The 14,847-nt window shown below is 38.3% G+C and overlaps 1 protein-coding gene across 1 annotated transcript in view; it reads right to left on the bottom strand.

The window, feature by feature from the left end:
- Positions 1-14,847, bottom strand: part of COL19A1 (collagen type XIX alpha 1 chain) — a 537,038-nt gene that overhangs the window by 123,444 nt on the left and 398,747 nt on the right. The window contains exon 18 of the mRNA XM_007945183.2: positions 5,696-5,758. Coding sequence (XP_007943374.1) covers positions 5,696-5,758 — 63 coding nt within the window. The remainder of the gene's footprint in view (positions 1-5,695; positions 5,759-14,847) is intronic.

The raw sequence follows: 14,847 nt of genomic DNA, 5'->3' as shown, positions 1-14,847 counted from the left end.
AGGCAGTATCACTATGGGAGTAGATTGCCCAACCTTCCCTCCGTGGAGTGGCTGGTGGGTTTGAACCACCAGTCTTCGGGTTAGCAGTCAAATGCCTTAGGCACTATGCCACCAGAGCTCCCTAATATCCACATTTACAAATTATGAAATGGAAGCACATAGAAACTAAATATTTTCTTAAAAATCACTTCTCTAGTAAGGGGTAGATCAGAATTTAAACCCAGGCAGTATGATTATAGAACACAGGCTTTGCTTGCTCAGGCTGCTTGATTTGACTTATAATTTGATTTATTTATTATTTGAAGTTAGTGAATTGAGTATTGTCATCTTATTAGATGAAAATCACCCGAGACCTGCTGAATCAGAAACATCATTTTAACAGGATCTTTAGGTGATTCAAGCACACATTCAAGTTTGAGAAGCACTGTTCTAACCCATTTAAAGTTTTTCTTTTCTGCTTTGTAAGTCTCTTCTTTCTCAGTAGAAAACTGAGTACTTCTTACTCTGCTGGGTCTGCTGTGTGTCACATGTAAATAAAGAGAAGTTGGGTGTCAGTGTGCAAGCTGAGACAGTGGAGACCTAGAGATGCAGGTAACAGATGGTAAAAAACCAATTGCCATGGAGTTGATTCCAACTTGTGGCAACCTAATGTGTGTCAAAGTAGAACTGTGCTTCATAAGGTTTTCAATAGCTGATTTTTTGGAAGTAGATTGCCAGGGCTTTCTTCTAAGGTACTTTTGGGTGGACTTGAATCTTTAACATTTAGGTAGCAGTTGAATGTGTTAACCATTTGTATCACCCAGGAACTCTAGATAGAGAAAGAGGCACATATAAGTGTGGAGCAAAAGGAACGAGTTGGCAGGAAGAGGGGACGGAAATCAACAGGATGGATTTGTAGGATATATAAGATTTTCCCCACCAAATGCCTGTCAGTTTGTCATAGTGTGGTGGCTTGCACGTTGCTCTGAGGCTGGAGGCTATGCCACAGGTATTTCAAATACCAGCAGGGTCACCCATGGTGGATAGGTTTCAGTGGAGCTTCCAGATTAAGATAGACTGGGAAGAAGAATGGGGCCATACACTTCGCAAAGTATTGTCCAGTGAAAACCTTAAAAATAGCAATGAAACACTGTTTGATATATTACTGGAAAATTTGATGAATAGCCCTGAAATGCTGTTTGATATAGTTCTGGAAGATGGGCTCCTACGTTTGGAAGGCACTCAAAATATGAAGAGGGAAGCGCTGCCTCCTCAAAGTAGAGTCAACTTTAATGATGTGGAAAAAGTAAATTTTCCAGGACCTCCATTTGCTGTTGGGGCATGACTCAAAATGGGAAGAAACAGCTACAAACATCCATTAATAATCAGAATGTGGAATGCATGAAGTATACATCTAGTAAAATTGGAAATTATTAAAAGTGAAATGGAACACATAAAAATTGATAACCTCAGCATTAGTGAGCTGAAATGGATTGGTCTTGGCCATTTTGAATCAGACAATCACATGATCTACTATGCCAGGAATGACAAATTGAAGAGGAATGGCATGGCATTCATCATCACAAAGAATGTTTCAATCTATCCTGAAGTAGAGTGCTGTCAGTGACAGGAAAATTATCCATATGCCTACAAAGAAAACCAGTTAATACTACTATTATTTAAATTTACACACCAACCATTAAAGCCAAAGATGAGGAAATTGAAGACTTTTACTAACTTCAGCAGTCTGAAATTGACTAAACATGCAATCAAGATGTATTATTACTGGTGATTGGAATGTGAAAGTTGGAAACAAAGAAGAATCACTGGTAGTTGGAAAATACGGTCTTGATGATAGAAGTTACACTGGAGATCGCATGATAGAATTTTACAAGTTTGGGGGCGTAGTGCCTAAGGCACTTGACTGCTATCCAGAAGACTGGAGGTTCAAACCCACCAGTCACTCCTCGGAAGGAAGGTTGGGCAATCTACTTCCTTAGTGATACTGCCTCAGAAACCCAAGGAGGGGTCACTAGGAGTCAGATCCAACCCCACTGCAGTGTGTTTGGTTTGGTTTGGTTTTGAATGACTTATTCATCAAAATACCTTTTTTCAACAACATAAATTGTGGCTCTAAATGTGCACCACACCAGATGGAATACATAGGAATCAGATTGACTACATCCATGGAATGAGGTGATAGAGAAACTCAATGTCTTCAACCAAAACAAGGCCAGGAGCTGACTGTGGAACAGACCATCAATTGCTCAGATGCAAATTCAAGTTGAAGCAGAAGACAATTAAAACAAGTCCACAGGAACCAACATATGACCTAGATTATATCTCACCTGAATTTAGAGACCATCTGAGGAACAGATTTCACACATTGAAAACCAATGACCAAAAACCAGATAATTGTGGGATGAGATCAAGAACATCCTATATTAAGAAAGCAAAAGGTCATTAAAAAGACAAGAAGGAAGAAAAGACCAAAATGGATGTCCACAGAGATTCTTAGACTTGCTCTTGAGCAGAGAGTAGCAAAAGCAAATGGAAGAAATGACAAGATACAAGAGTCAAACAAAATTTCAAAGAGCAGCTCGAGAAGACAAAGTCAATTATTATGATGAAATGTGCAAAGACCTGGAGTTAGAAAACCAAAAGGGAAGAACATGCTCAACACTTCTCAAGCTGAAAGACCTGAAGAAAAATTCAAGCCTCAAGTTGAAATACTGAATGATTCTATGGGCAAAATATTGAATGATGCTGGAAGCATCAAAAGAAGATGGAAGAAATACACAGAGTCCCTGTACCTGAAAGAATTGGTCGATACTTATCTATTTTAAAGGAGCTCTGGTAGCGTAGTGCCTAAGGCACTTGACTGCTAACCAGAAGGCTGGCAGTTCAAACCCACCAGCCACTCCTTGGAAGGAAGATGGGGCAATCTACTTCCATAGTGATACTGCCTCAGAAACCCAAGGAGGAGTCGCTATGAGTTGGGTCCGACTCGACGGCATATAACAACAACAACAACAACATCTATTTTAGGAGGTGGCATATGATCAAGAACCAGTGATATTGAAGGAAGAAGTCCAAGCAGCACTGAAGGAACTGATGAAAACAAGACTCCAGGAATCGACTAAATACCCACTGAGCTGTTTCAACAAATGGATGCTGTGCTGGAGGCCCTTACTCATCTATGCCAAGAAATTTGGAAGACAGCTACCTGGCCAACTGACAGGAAGAGATCCATATTTGTATCCATTCCAAAGAAAGGTGATCCCACAGAATGTGGAAATTATGGAACAATATCATTAATATCAAATGCAAATAAAATCTTGCTGAAGATAATTCAAAAACAGTTGAAGCAGTATATTGATGGAACTTCCAGAAATGCAAGCTGGATTTAGAAAAGGACATGGAACAAGGGATATCAGTGCTGATGTCAGACAGATCTTGGCTGGAAGCAAAGAATACCAGAAAGATGTTTACTTGTGCTTTATTGACTAAGCAAAAGCACTTGACTGTGTGGATCCTAAAAAATTATGGAGAACATTGAGAAGAATGGGAATTCTAGAGCACTTAATTGTGCTCATGAGGAACCTATACATAGATCAGGAAGTTGTGTTCAAACAGAACAAAGGGATATGGCATGGCTTAAAATCAGGAAGGGTATGCATCAGTGTTGTATTCTTTCACCATACTTATTCAATCTGTACGATTAGCAAATAATCCAAGAAGCTGGATTATATGAAGAACACAGCATCAGGATTGGAGAAGACTTATTAGCAACCTGAAATATGCAGACGACACAACCTTGCTTGCTGAAAGTGAAGATAATTTGAAGCACTTACTGATGAAGATTGAAAACTACAGTCTGCAGTGTGGATTACACCTCAACATAAAGAAAATGAAAATCCTCACAACTAGACCAATAAGCAGCATCATGACAAATGGAGAAAAGACTGAAGTTGTGAAAGATTTTATATTAGTTGGATCCACATTCAACACCCATGGAAGCAGCAGGCAAGAAATCAGATGTCATATTGCGCTGGGCAAATCTGCTGCAAAAGACCTCTTGAAAGTGCTAATGAGCAAAGAGATCTCTTTGAAGACTAGACTAAGGTGAGCCTAACCCAAGCCATGATATTTTCAATAGCCTCATATGCATGTGCAAGCTGGACAATGAATAAGGAAGACTGAAGATGAGTTGATGCTTTTGAGTGGTGGTGTTGGCAAAGAATACTGAAAGTATCATGGATTGCTAGAAGAACTAACAAATCTGTCTTGGAGGAATCTGTCTTGCAGCTGGAATGCTCCTTGGAGGCTAGAATGGCCAGACTTCATCTCACCTAGTTTGGTCACGTTATCAGAAGGAACCATTCCCTGGAGAAGGATATTACTCTTATTAAAGTGGAGGGTCAGCAAAATAGGGGAAGACCCTCAACAAGATGGATCGACACAGTGGTTGCAATGATGGGCTCAGGTATAGCAAGTATTGTGAGGATGGCACATGACTGGGCAGTGTTTCATTCTGTGGTCATTGTGAGTTGCAGCTGACTTGATGGCACCTAACGACAACAACAACAATAGCAACAACAACATGAGATTTCCCAGACACTCTTGCAAGTACTCAGTTGAGAAATCCCATTAAAGACTATTACTTCCAGCCTGTAGTCACATAGGGAAGCTTGGACTGAGTACTAAGGGCAAGCATTGCTCCTGAAGGTAGAGTTTGGAGTACATGAGTAATAGTACTCCTTCTAAAACTGCCTGAAACCATTACTGCCATTGCTAAAGATGTATCAATCTGAAGCACAGGGAAAATTTGGCTTTGTAACATTAAATATTTTAATATAGTTCTGTTAGTCATGCAGGCATTTTTGTGACCTCTTCACTCTTTATTCCCCTGTAAACCAATATCCCTTGTTTGCCTTGACAAGGGAAAGCATACAAATGATTTTAAAAAATGTATTACATTTTTTAACAAAGATGAAACATTTGTTAAGCCTGATTCTTGAGGCCTGCTGGTTTGTTTTTTTTAAGCAGGATTTTAAAAAAGTCATTTTTGTAACTAGGATTCAGGTAATCTCTTTAGGTGGTCCATTTGAATATGAATGATGCTACAGGGTTTGATATTTCATACTAAAAGAACTAAGTTTTGAAGGAAATTGGTCACAGTATTATTGAAAAGTGGCTTGGGAAGCCACTTTGATCTTATGAAAACCAAGAAAAGAAAATCATTTCAGAAAGTATGCTGAGAGCAGCTGTTTGAACAAATAGATAATCGTTTCCTATTTTTAAAATAAATTAGTCTCAGTCTTTTGATATATTGATTTTATTATTCATTTTACCCATAATATTTAGTCATAGCAGGGCTTAGTTATTTTAAACTCTGATCTTTAGAACCAGTCCATCTATGTGTGATAAATAGCTCTAGTACTCACTAGCTGTGTGACTTTAGGCAAGTTACTCCACCTCTCTGTGCTTCAGTTTTCTTAACTGAGGAATGGTAATGATAATAGCCTATGGGGTAAGTGAGTTAATACATGGAAAGGAATTAGTGCCTTGTATAGAGTGATTGCTCAAATACATGTCTATTGTGTGATCATGAGAGGGGCAACCAAGGCCCATGGAATTAGGGCTCATTTAGAAAAATATTTTAAATTCTACTTTTAGATATTCTTCTTCCTGCCCTCAAAGCTAAAATACTTACAGGTTCTCCTTTTTGTCCTTTAGAGCCAACAGACCCTGGAAATCCTGGTTGTCCATTTTCACCCTTTCAAGAAAAAAATAGGAGAGATTTTGCATGAGGTCAGATGAGTACCACTGCAAATGTCTGGTCCAGGGTGACCGCTGGTGCTCCTGCTGACCGTGGAATTTATCTATTGTGTCCAAGAGACAATGCAAAGTTCTGAACCCTATTAGGCTGTTTGCATAATAATGTATTTGTCAGCACTTCATAATGCCTTTAGGTCATTTAGAAATCTACAATATTTCATTAGGCTATTTAAAATCAATGTGAAGCAAATGCTAATTATTTTTCCAGGAAAGAACATTGAGAGGAGGAAAAAAATACAATTTTGTTTTGCTGTATCAGAAAGAAATGTGAATTTTCATGATCTCAAAAATACATTCAATTGTTTAACTGACATAATAATCCAGAATCACTTTATTTTAGATACTTCTTTCTTTTTTAAGGTAGGGAGGGGAAAGTGAGGAGCCAGTGGACATATGAAGAAAAATGAATCTCTCAGCTGTTTCCAGCATTTATATGGTTGCTTAGAGGATCAGCTGTGGACAAAGAAGGCATTATTGTTGATGTGGTAACAGCAGCAGCTTAGAAATGTCTAAGATGTTGTGGTCAAAAATGTTAAAGGCGGATTTGTATGTGACACATAAGAAGTATTTTGAGAAAATACAGTTTTAGAGATAATACTTAGAGAAAGAAAATATATCACTAATAAGACTTCAGAGGAGTCTCAGCATCGTGCTTCCTTTCAGTATTTACCAAGATCCCTCAAGAACTGCCTGTCAAATTAAACACAGCCATCAGAAGATACAGAATAATGATTTTTTTTTTAACTTTAAAAACATTTTTGCAAAATTACGTTCAATATTGCATTTCTGGGTACACACTGTTCTCTCCTATCTCATCTAATTTTTATTTAGAAAAAAAAAAGTACAGAAAACATTAAGTAGAATGTGCCATGTGTCCATGTACCAGATATGCAAAGTGAAAGTAACAAAAGACTACAAATAAAGAAGAAATTCCCTTATATTACCCTCTCTGTTTTCCTTGCAGAGGGAGTCACACTCATAAATTAGCATTTATCTTTCCAGTCCATATTTGTGTACTTTTACTGTATACGTTGAATTATAAATAATTATTTTGAATAGTTAAAACAAATTCTGATAATAGTTTCATCTTGTATATAATGCTCTGTGATTTTTTAAAACTCAAATGTTATTTTAAATATCCATCTATGTTGACATATATAGATTAAGGTCATTAATTGTAATTGCTGGATAGCATTCTCTCATGTTATTTAACACGGGTTTACCCCTGCCCACTCATGAGCATTTGAGCTGCTGTCTCTAGCTTTTTTCTGTTCTAAATAAGACTACACTGAACATCTCTATCTGTAGGAATGTGCTTATCTTTGTATTTGAAGCTTCAAGCAATAGTCTATACAAAAGTACTTCAAGTGCAAATATATTAAGGTCCTAAAATAATTTGGCTTAATTCTACATTTCAATCCCAATCAATATCTTATCATTTAAGACTAGAGGAAGAGGGATCTTATCATATGTAATGGGTAGACAGAATAATGTTTTTATTAATCAGTCTTCTAGATTTGTGGAATATATTTTGTAAGTTTAATTTTACTTTTATTAATTTTTTAGAAACCACAGTACTGATTTTTCATACTGTCAAGATTTTAGTCATGGATATTAAAGCCTTGTTTGGGAGAGTAAGGAACCAAATAGATAAGAAGCCAACTCACAGATTCTTGTTAATATGCATGTTGTAGAACAGTGTTTCTCAAAATTCAATCATTAACATGAGAAGTATATACTTTTTGCTATGTCCACATACCACCTCTATATTCATAACTTATTTTGTTCTTATATATTGACTCACACTTAAAATTTAAATGCCTAATTTATCCTTAGAAGTAATACCCATAAAACTTAGAGTTTAGTATGCTGGATATATGTTTTTTCTCAGAGTAAAATGAATCCCCAAACCAAACCAAACTCATTGCCGTGGAGTCAGACCCGACCCATAGCAACCCCTCCTTGGGTGTCCGAGGTGGTAACATCATGGAAGTAGATTGCCCAACCTTCCTTCAGAGGAGTGGCTGGTGGGTTTGAACACTTTCTGGTTAGCAGTAAAATGCCTTAGGCACTACGCCACCAGAGCTCCCCTAGTAAAATGAATAGGTAAGTATTTTTCTATTTCTTTCTTTTATTTTTTTTTATTTAACTTTTATTGCAGTGAAAACATATACAACAAGACATTCACTAATATAACAACTTCCCCATTTACAGTTCAGGGACATTGATGACATTTTTCATGTTGTGCCTCCATTATCGCTGTCCTTTCCAAAATATTCCAAGGTAAATATTTTTCATTCTAGCTCATCAGTGCTACATTTATCACACAGTAGGAGCAACTTTTTTTTCCCCTAGAGACAGTGAATGTTTGTTTAAAGTAAGAAAAAGAGGAAGAAGTTGGTGAATATATTTAAGAGACTGAGGGTTGTTGGCATGAAAAAGGAAACAAAAAATTGTCCTTGTATGACCATTAGGGTGTACCCATTAGGAACTCTGGTAGCATAGTGCTTAAGGCATTTGACTGCTAACTAGAAGGCTGGTGGTTCAAACCCACCAGCCACTCCTCGGAAGGAAGATGGGGCAATCTACTTCCGTAGTGATACTGCCTCGGAAACCCAGGGAGGGATCGCTATGAGTCAGGTCCGACTCGACGGCACATAACAACAACAACAACACTCTTTGCTCAAGGGCAAGTTTCAGAGTCTCTTCTGGCATCCATTTTGGTCTTTTCCTCCTTTCCTGACTTTTCAATGACCTTTTGCTTTCCTCATGGATGATATTCTTGATGTCATCCCACAATTCTTCTGGTTTTTGGTGACTGGTGTTCAATGCATCAAATCTATTCTTTAGATGGTCTCTAAATCCAGGAGGGATATATTCAAGGTCATATTTTGGTTCTCGTGGAGCCATATGAGCAGTTGATGGTCTGTTCCACTATCAGCTCCTGGCCTTGTTTTGGCTGAAGATATTGAGCTTTTCCATCTCATCTTGCAACAAATGTAGGCAATCTGATTCCTGCGTACTCCATGGTGAAGTCCACGTGTATAGATGCTGTTTGTGTTGTTCAAAAAAGGTGTTTGCAATGAATAAGTCATTGGGCATGCAAAATTCTATCATGCGATCTGCAGCATTACTTCTGTCACCAAGGCTACATTTTCCAACTACCAGTCATTCTTCTTTGTTTCCAACTTTTGCATTCCAATCACCAGTGATAAGCAACACATCTTGATTGCATGTTTGGTCAATTTCAGACTGCAGAAGTTGATAAAAATCTTCAATTTCCTCATCTTTGGCTTTGGTGGTTGGTGCATAAATTTGAGTAATACTAGTATTAATGGATCTTCCTTGTAGATGTATGGATATTATCCTATCACTGACAGCATTGTACTTCAGGACAGTTCTTCAAACATCCTTTGTGATGATGAATGCCAAGCCATTCCTCTTCAATTTGTCATTCCTGGCATAGTCGATCATATGGTTGTCTGATTCAAAATGGCCAAAACCAGTCCATTTCAGCTCACTAATCCCTAGCATATCAATCTTTAAGTGTTCCATTTCAGTTTTTACAACTTCCGATTTTCCTAGATTCATACTTCGTACATTCCATGTTCAAATTATTAATGGATGTTTGCAGCTGTTTCTCCTCAATTTGAGTTGTGCCACATCATCACATGGAGGTCCTGAAAGACTTACTTTGTCCATATCATTAAGGTTGGTTCGACTCTGATGAGGCAGCTCTTTCCCAGTTCTATTTTGAGTGCCTTCCAGCCCAAGGGGCTCGTCTTCCTGCACTGTGTCAGACAATGTTTCCAAGCTATTCATAAAGTTGCCCTGTACATATCAGACAGTGTTTCTCTGCTGTTCATAAGGTTTTCCCTGGCCAATTTTTGAGAAGTGGATGGACTCCTCCTTCTTCCTAGTCTGTCTTAGTCTGTAAGCTGCGTTGAAACCTGTGTACCATGTGCAACTCTGCTGGTGTCTCAAACACCAGTGGCACAGCCTCAAGCCTCACAGCAATGTACATGCCCCACAAGATGACAAACTGACAGACAAGTTTGTCTCCCTGAACTGGTGGAAACCTCTGCACCCTCCCCTTATCGGATTCCTTCCTGGAACCTGCCACTTTGTGGTCCCCAGCCACAAAGTGGCAGGAAAGGTCCCCTCTCTTTCCTGGCTCTAGGGGGCTGGGCCTGCCTTGCCTCCCACCCCTTTACCTGGATATCCTGCTGCTCCTGAGGTTCCCATTTGCTCCTGCTTCCTCCCTTCCTTGGCTCTAGGGGGCTTGGGGCCTAGCCTTACCTCTTGCCCCTTTACCTGTATATCCTGCCACTCCTGAGGTCCCCGGCCACTCCTTTTGGTTTTTAACTATGAACATTTTGGTTAGCTGCAGAATGCCTTAATCACTATGCCACCAGAGCTCCTTATAAAAAAGGGAAGAGACCTGGAAATTACTATTAAAAATATATTTGGCCAATATCAAAGGGGAAGCATAGAAGAATATACATGTAGAAATAAGAGTAATTATATTCAGAGCTGCTATATGTTTGACTTGATGTAAATATGTCTCTGTTGAAATCTTAAGGAAGGACCCAATACACATCAAGGTTAAATGGCACAACAAAGTCCATAAAGAAAATCTATATAGCATTTTAGTATATATTCTATATTCTATTTTGGTGAGTAGAAATGGGGTCTTAAAATCTTGTGAGTGGCCATCAAATGAGCAACTATTGATCTCATCCCCATCAGGAGTAAAGAAAAGTGAAGAAAATCAAAGATGCGTGGAAACAATTTGTCCAAAGGACTAATGAACCTCACCCTCCACAACACTGATACCAGAAGAACTAGATGATGCCTGGCTACTACTACTGACCACTGTGAAAGGGATCACATTAGAAGGTCTTAGACAGAATGGGAGAAAAATGTAGAACATAATTCAAAATAATAAAAAAGATAGAGACTAGTTGAATCCCAGAGACTATGGCCCTTAGTCACCCTTCAGACCTAGAATTGAACTCATCCCCTTGGCTCAATTTTTATTCAAGCAATAGACAAGTTTATCAAGTGAACAGTAACACTAAGGAGATACACACTCTGAATAATCAACCATTTGAGATCAAAGGGCAGTGTTTGTCTGATGACAAAGTTCAGAAGGCAGAGAGGGTAAGGAAAGAAAGAGGAATGTAAACAAGAAACAGGGAGGAAGTGAGATGAGTGATGCTACATTTGGGGACTACAATCAATGACATGAAACAAACTGTATATGAATTGTTGAATGGAAAACTGATTTTATTTGTGAACTTGCATCCAAATCACAATAAAAAATTAAAAAAAAAAAAGAAAGAAAAGAAAAAGAAGGACTCAATATAGGCTTTGTGATCTATCTTACTGAGTGGTCCTTGATGTGGTTAGGCTTGGAGCAAACCTTAGGAACTTCTCTCATAAGATTCTGCAGATAAAACCATTTCATATGTTAATGTTAGTCAGTTATGGATTTGTTTTTCATATTTAAAATGGATTCTCAGCTATTTTATCATTATAGGTATGAATGGAAAGACATGATAAATTTATTGGGCATCAGGAAAAGGTGCTATTTGAAAGGCTTGGTGCTATTGAAATTCCATCTTTCCCCCTGACAGACTGCCCTGAAAGTCACATGCTAATTTCTCAGGATTCCTAAGATACTGTGCCACCTTGTTCCCTTGAGTCCATAAAGCAGTTCTCCTCAGCCTGTTATGCATTCACCACATTATCCTTCCACCAACCTTGTTAGTCTCAGGAAAGGTACAGAGTGGGCATCATAATTTCAGAACTGGGAGACTGACCACTTGGATGAGATGGTCTCTATCATCATAAACTATTAAAATCAAGTAGTTTTTCTTGGTGGTTCTCCCCATATTTTGGTGTTCTTGATACAGGATGTGGCTGCTAAGTCAGGAGTGTTTTATATTCAGATTTTACTGATGCTTGTTCTGTATAAATAGGATAAAGTCAAACTCACTGCTGTCGAGTCAGATCTGACTTATAGTGACCCCTCCTTGGGTTTCCAAGGCAGTATCACTATGGAAGTAGATTGCCCAATCTTCCTTTTAAGGAGTGCCTGGTGGGTTTGAACTACCAGCCTTCTTGTTAGCAGTCGAATGCCTTAGGCACTACACCACCAGAGCTCCTATTTTACTCATAAATATTCTGGAGCTTCCTGGCAATGCTGGGTTCCAAGTGACAGGCTGGCTTTATGATTCTATTTTGCTGGTCTAAGCACTGAGAAGTGTCATATTCTACAGAATGATAGGTCATTTATGGATTTTGACTATATTGCTGTTAAATCTCTTCTTCTACAACAGATATGGAAGTCTTTATCAGTGAAAATTTTGGTAGGAGATGCCAAGTTGAGCAAGACAAGATGTGAAAGATGGCAACACCCATTAATACCCAAAATATCTAAACAAAACCTCAGGAGAGGAACTAAATTTGGGGTAGATGGGTAAAAAGAAACAAATCTTCAGTAAGGGCATAATATGTGTCAGGTACTGTGCTTTGAGTAGGTTCATCTCATTTAATTTAAATCATTCCATCAACTCTGTGTGCAGATATGATAATCTTCATTTTGCCAATCAAGGCCCTGATGGTCAGAGATATAAAGCGGCTTTTCTAAGTGACACAGCTGGAAATGGCACAATACACTTTGACCCCAAATCTCAATAGTTTTTAATGCTGGTTGCACACGAGAATAATCTGAGGCACTTTTAAATATTAGTGATATGAGCCCCTCCTCAAGTTACTATCTCTGTGGTTGTGGTGTGAGCACTGATATTTTCTGAAAGCTCTCCAAATGCTTCTTATGTTCAGTCAGCAGTCTACCACAGGAATAATCAATGAACTGTGAGAGCAGACTGAAAAAATTCAACCCAAACCCACTGCCATCTAGTCAATTCTGACTCATAGCAACCCTATAGGACAGAGTAGAACTGCCCTATAGGGTTTACAAGGCTGTAAATCTTTATGGAAGCAGATTGCCTCATGTTTCTCCCATGGAGCACCTCGCAGGTTTGAAGTGCCAAACTTTTGGTTAGCAGTCCAATGCTTTAATCACACCACCACCAGAGTACCTGCAGAGCAGACTGAAGGAGCTTTGAATTCTGACTGGGATTATCTATGAACATTATAAATCTAAAAAAGAATTGTACTGGTCCAGAACAGATACTAAGTGACTGGATATAGGTAGAACTGGTTTCATGAGAGTAGAACAGACCTTAATTGTATAGATAAAGTAAAGCTTTCAGACCTCCATTTGCTGATGTGGCACGACTCAAACTGAGGAGAAACAGCTGCATATATCGATTAAAAATTTGAACATGGAACGTATGAAGTATGAATCTAGGAAAATTGGAAGTTGTCAAAAATGAAATGGAACACATAAAGATGGATATCTTAGGCATTAGTGAGCTGAAATGGACTGGTTTTGGCCATTTTGAATCAGACAACCATATGATCTACTTATGCTAGAATGACAAATTGAAGAGGAATGGAGTGGCATTCATCATCACAAAGAATGTTTCAAGATCTATCCTGAAGTACAACACTGTCAGTGATAGGACAATATCCATACAACTACAAGGAAGGCCAGTTAATACTACTATTATTTAAATTTAAGCACTAACCACCAAAGCCAAAGATGAGGAAATTGAAGACTTTACCAACCTCTGCAGTCTAAAATTGACTGAATATACCATCAAGATGTGTTGATTATCACTGGTGATTGGAATGCAAAAGTTGGAAACAAAGAAGAATCACTGGTAGTTGGAATATTTGGTCTAGGTGATAGAAATAACGTTGGAGATCTCATGATAGAATTTTGCAAGACTAAAGACTTATTCATTACAAATACCTTTTTCAATAACACAAATGGAAGCTACACATATGGACTCCACCAGATAGATTGCACAGGAATCAGAATGACTACATCTGTGGCAAGAGGCAATAGAGAAGCTCAATATCTTCACCCAAAACAAGGCCAGGATCTGATTGTGGAACAGAACATCAATTGCTCATATGCAAGTTGAAGTTGAAGTTGAAGACAATTAAAAAAAATCCACAAGAGCCAAAATATGACCTTCATTATATCCCTCCTGAATTTAGAGAAAATCTAAAGAACAGATTTGATTAATTGAACACCAGTGACCAAAAACCAGAGGAATTGTGGGATGACATCAAGAACATCAGCCATGAAGAAAGAAAAAGGTCATTAAAAAGACAGGAAAGGAAGAAAAGACCAAAATGGATGTCAGAAGAGACTCTGGAACTTGCCCTTGAATGGAAAGTAGCAAAAGCAAATGGAAGAACTGACAAGATAAAAGAGCTGAACAGAAGATTTCAAAGAGCAGCTTAAGAAGACAAAGTCAATTATTATAATGAAATGTGCAAAGACCTGGAGTTAGAAAACCGAAAAGGGAAGAACATGCTGGGCATTTATCAAGCTGAAAGAACTGAGGAAAAAATTTAAGCCTTGAGTTGCAATACTGAAAGATTCTATGGGCAAAACATTGAACAATGCAGGAAACATTAAAAGATGATGGAAGGAATACACAGAATCACTGTACCAAAAAGAATTATTCGATGTTCATCCATTTCAGGAGGTGGCATATGTTCAATAACCAATGGTATAGAAGGAAGAAGTTGAAGCTGCACTGAAGGAAGTGGCAAAAAACAAGGCTCCAGGAATTGATGGAATACCCATTGAGATGTTTCAACAAGTGGATGATGTGCAGGAGACACTCACTAGGCTATGCCAAGAGATTTGGAAGACAGCTACCTGGCCAACTGATGGGGAGAGATCCATATTTATAACCATTCCAAAGAAAGGTGATCACATAGAATGTGGAAATTATAGAACAATATCATTAATATTGCATGCAAATATCGTCTTACTAAAGATAATTCAAAAACAGTTGCAGCAGTATATTGACAGAGAACTTCCAGAAATGCAAGCTGGATTCAGAAGAGGACATGGAATAAGGGATATCATAG

This window comes from Orycteropus afer, unplaced genomic scaffold (genome assembly GCF_000298275.1).
Source record: "Orycteropus afer afer isolate SDZICR_OR568_19922 unplaced genomic scaffold, OryAfe1.0 scaffold00133, whole genome shotgun sequence".
Lineage (NCBI taxonomy): Eukaryota > Metazoa > Chordata > Mammalia > Tubulidentata > Orycteropodidae > Orycteropus > Orycteropus afer.
This window is presented reverse-complemented; position numbering and strand designations above follow the sequence as displayed.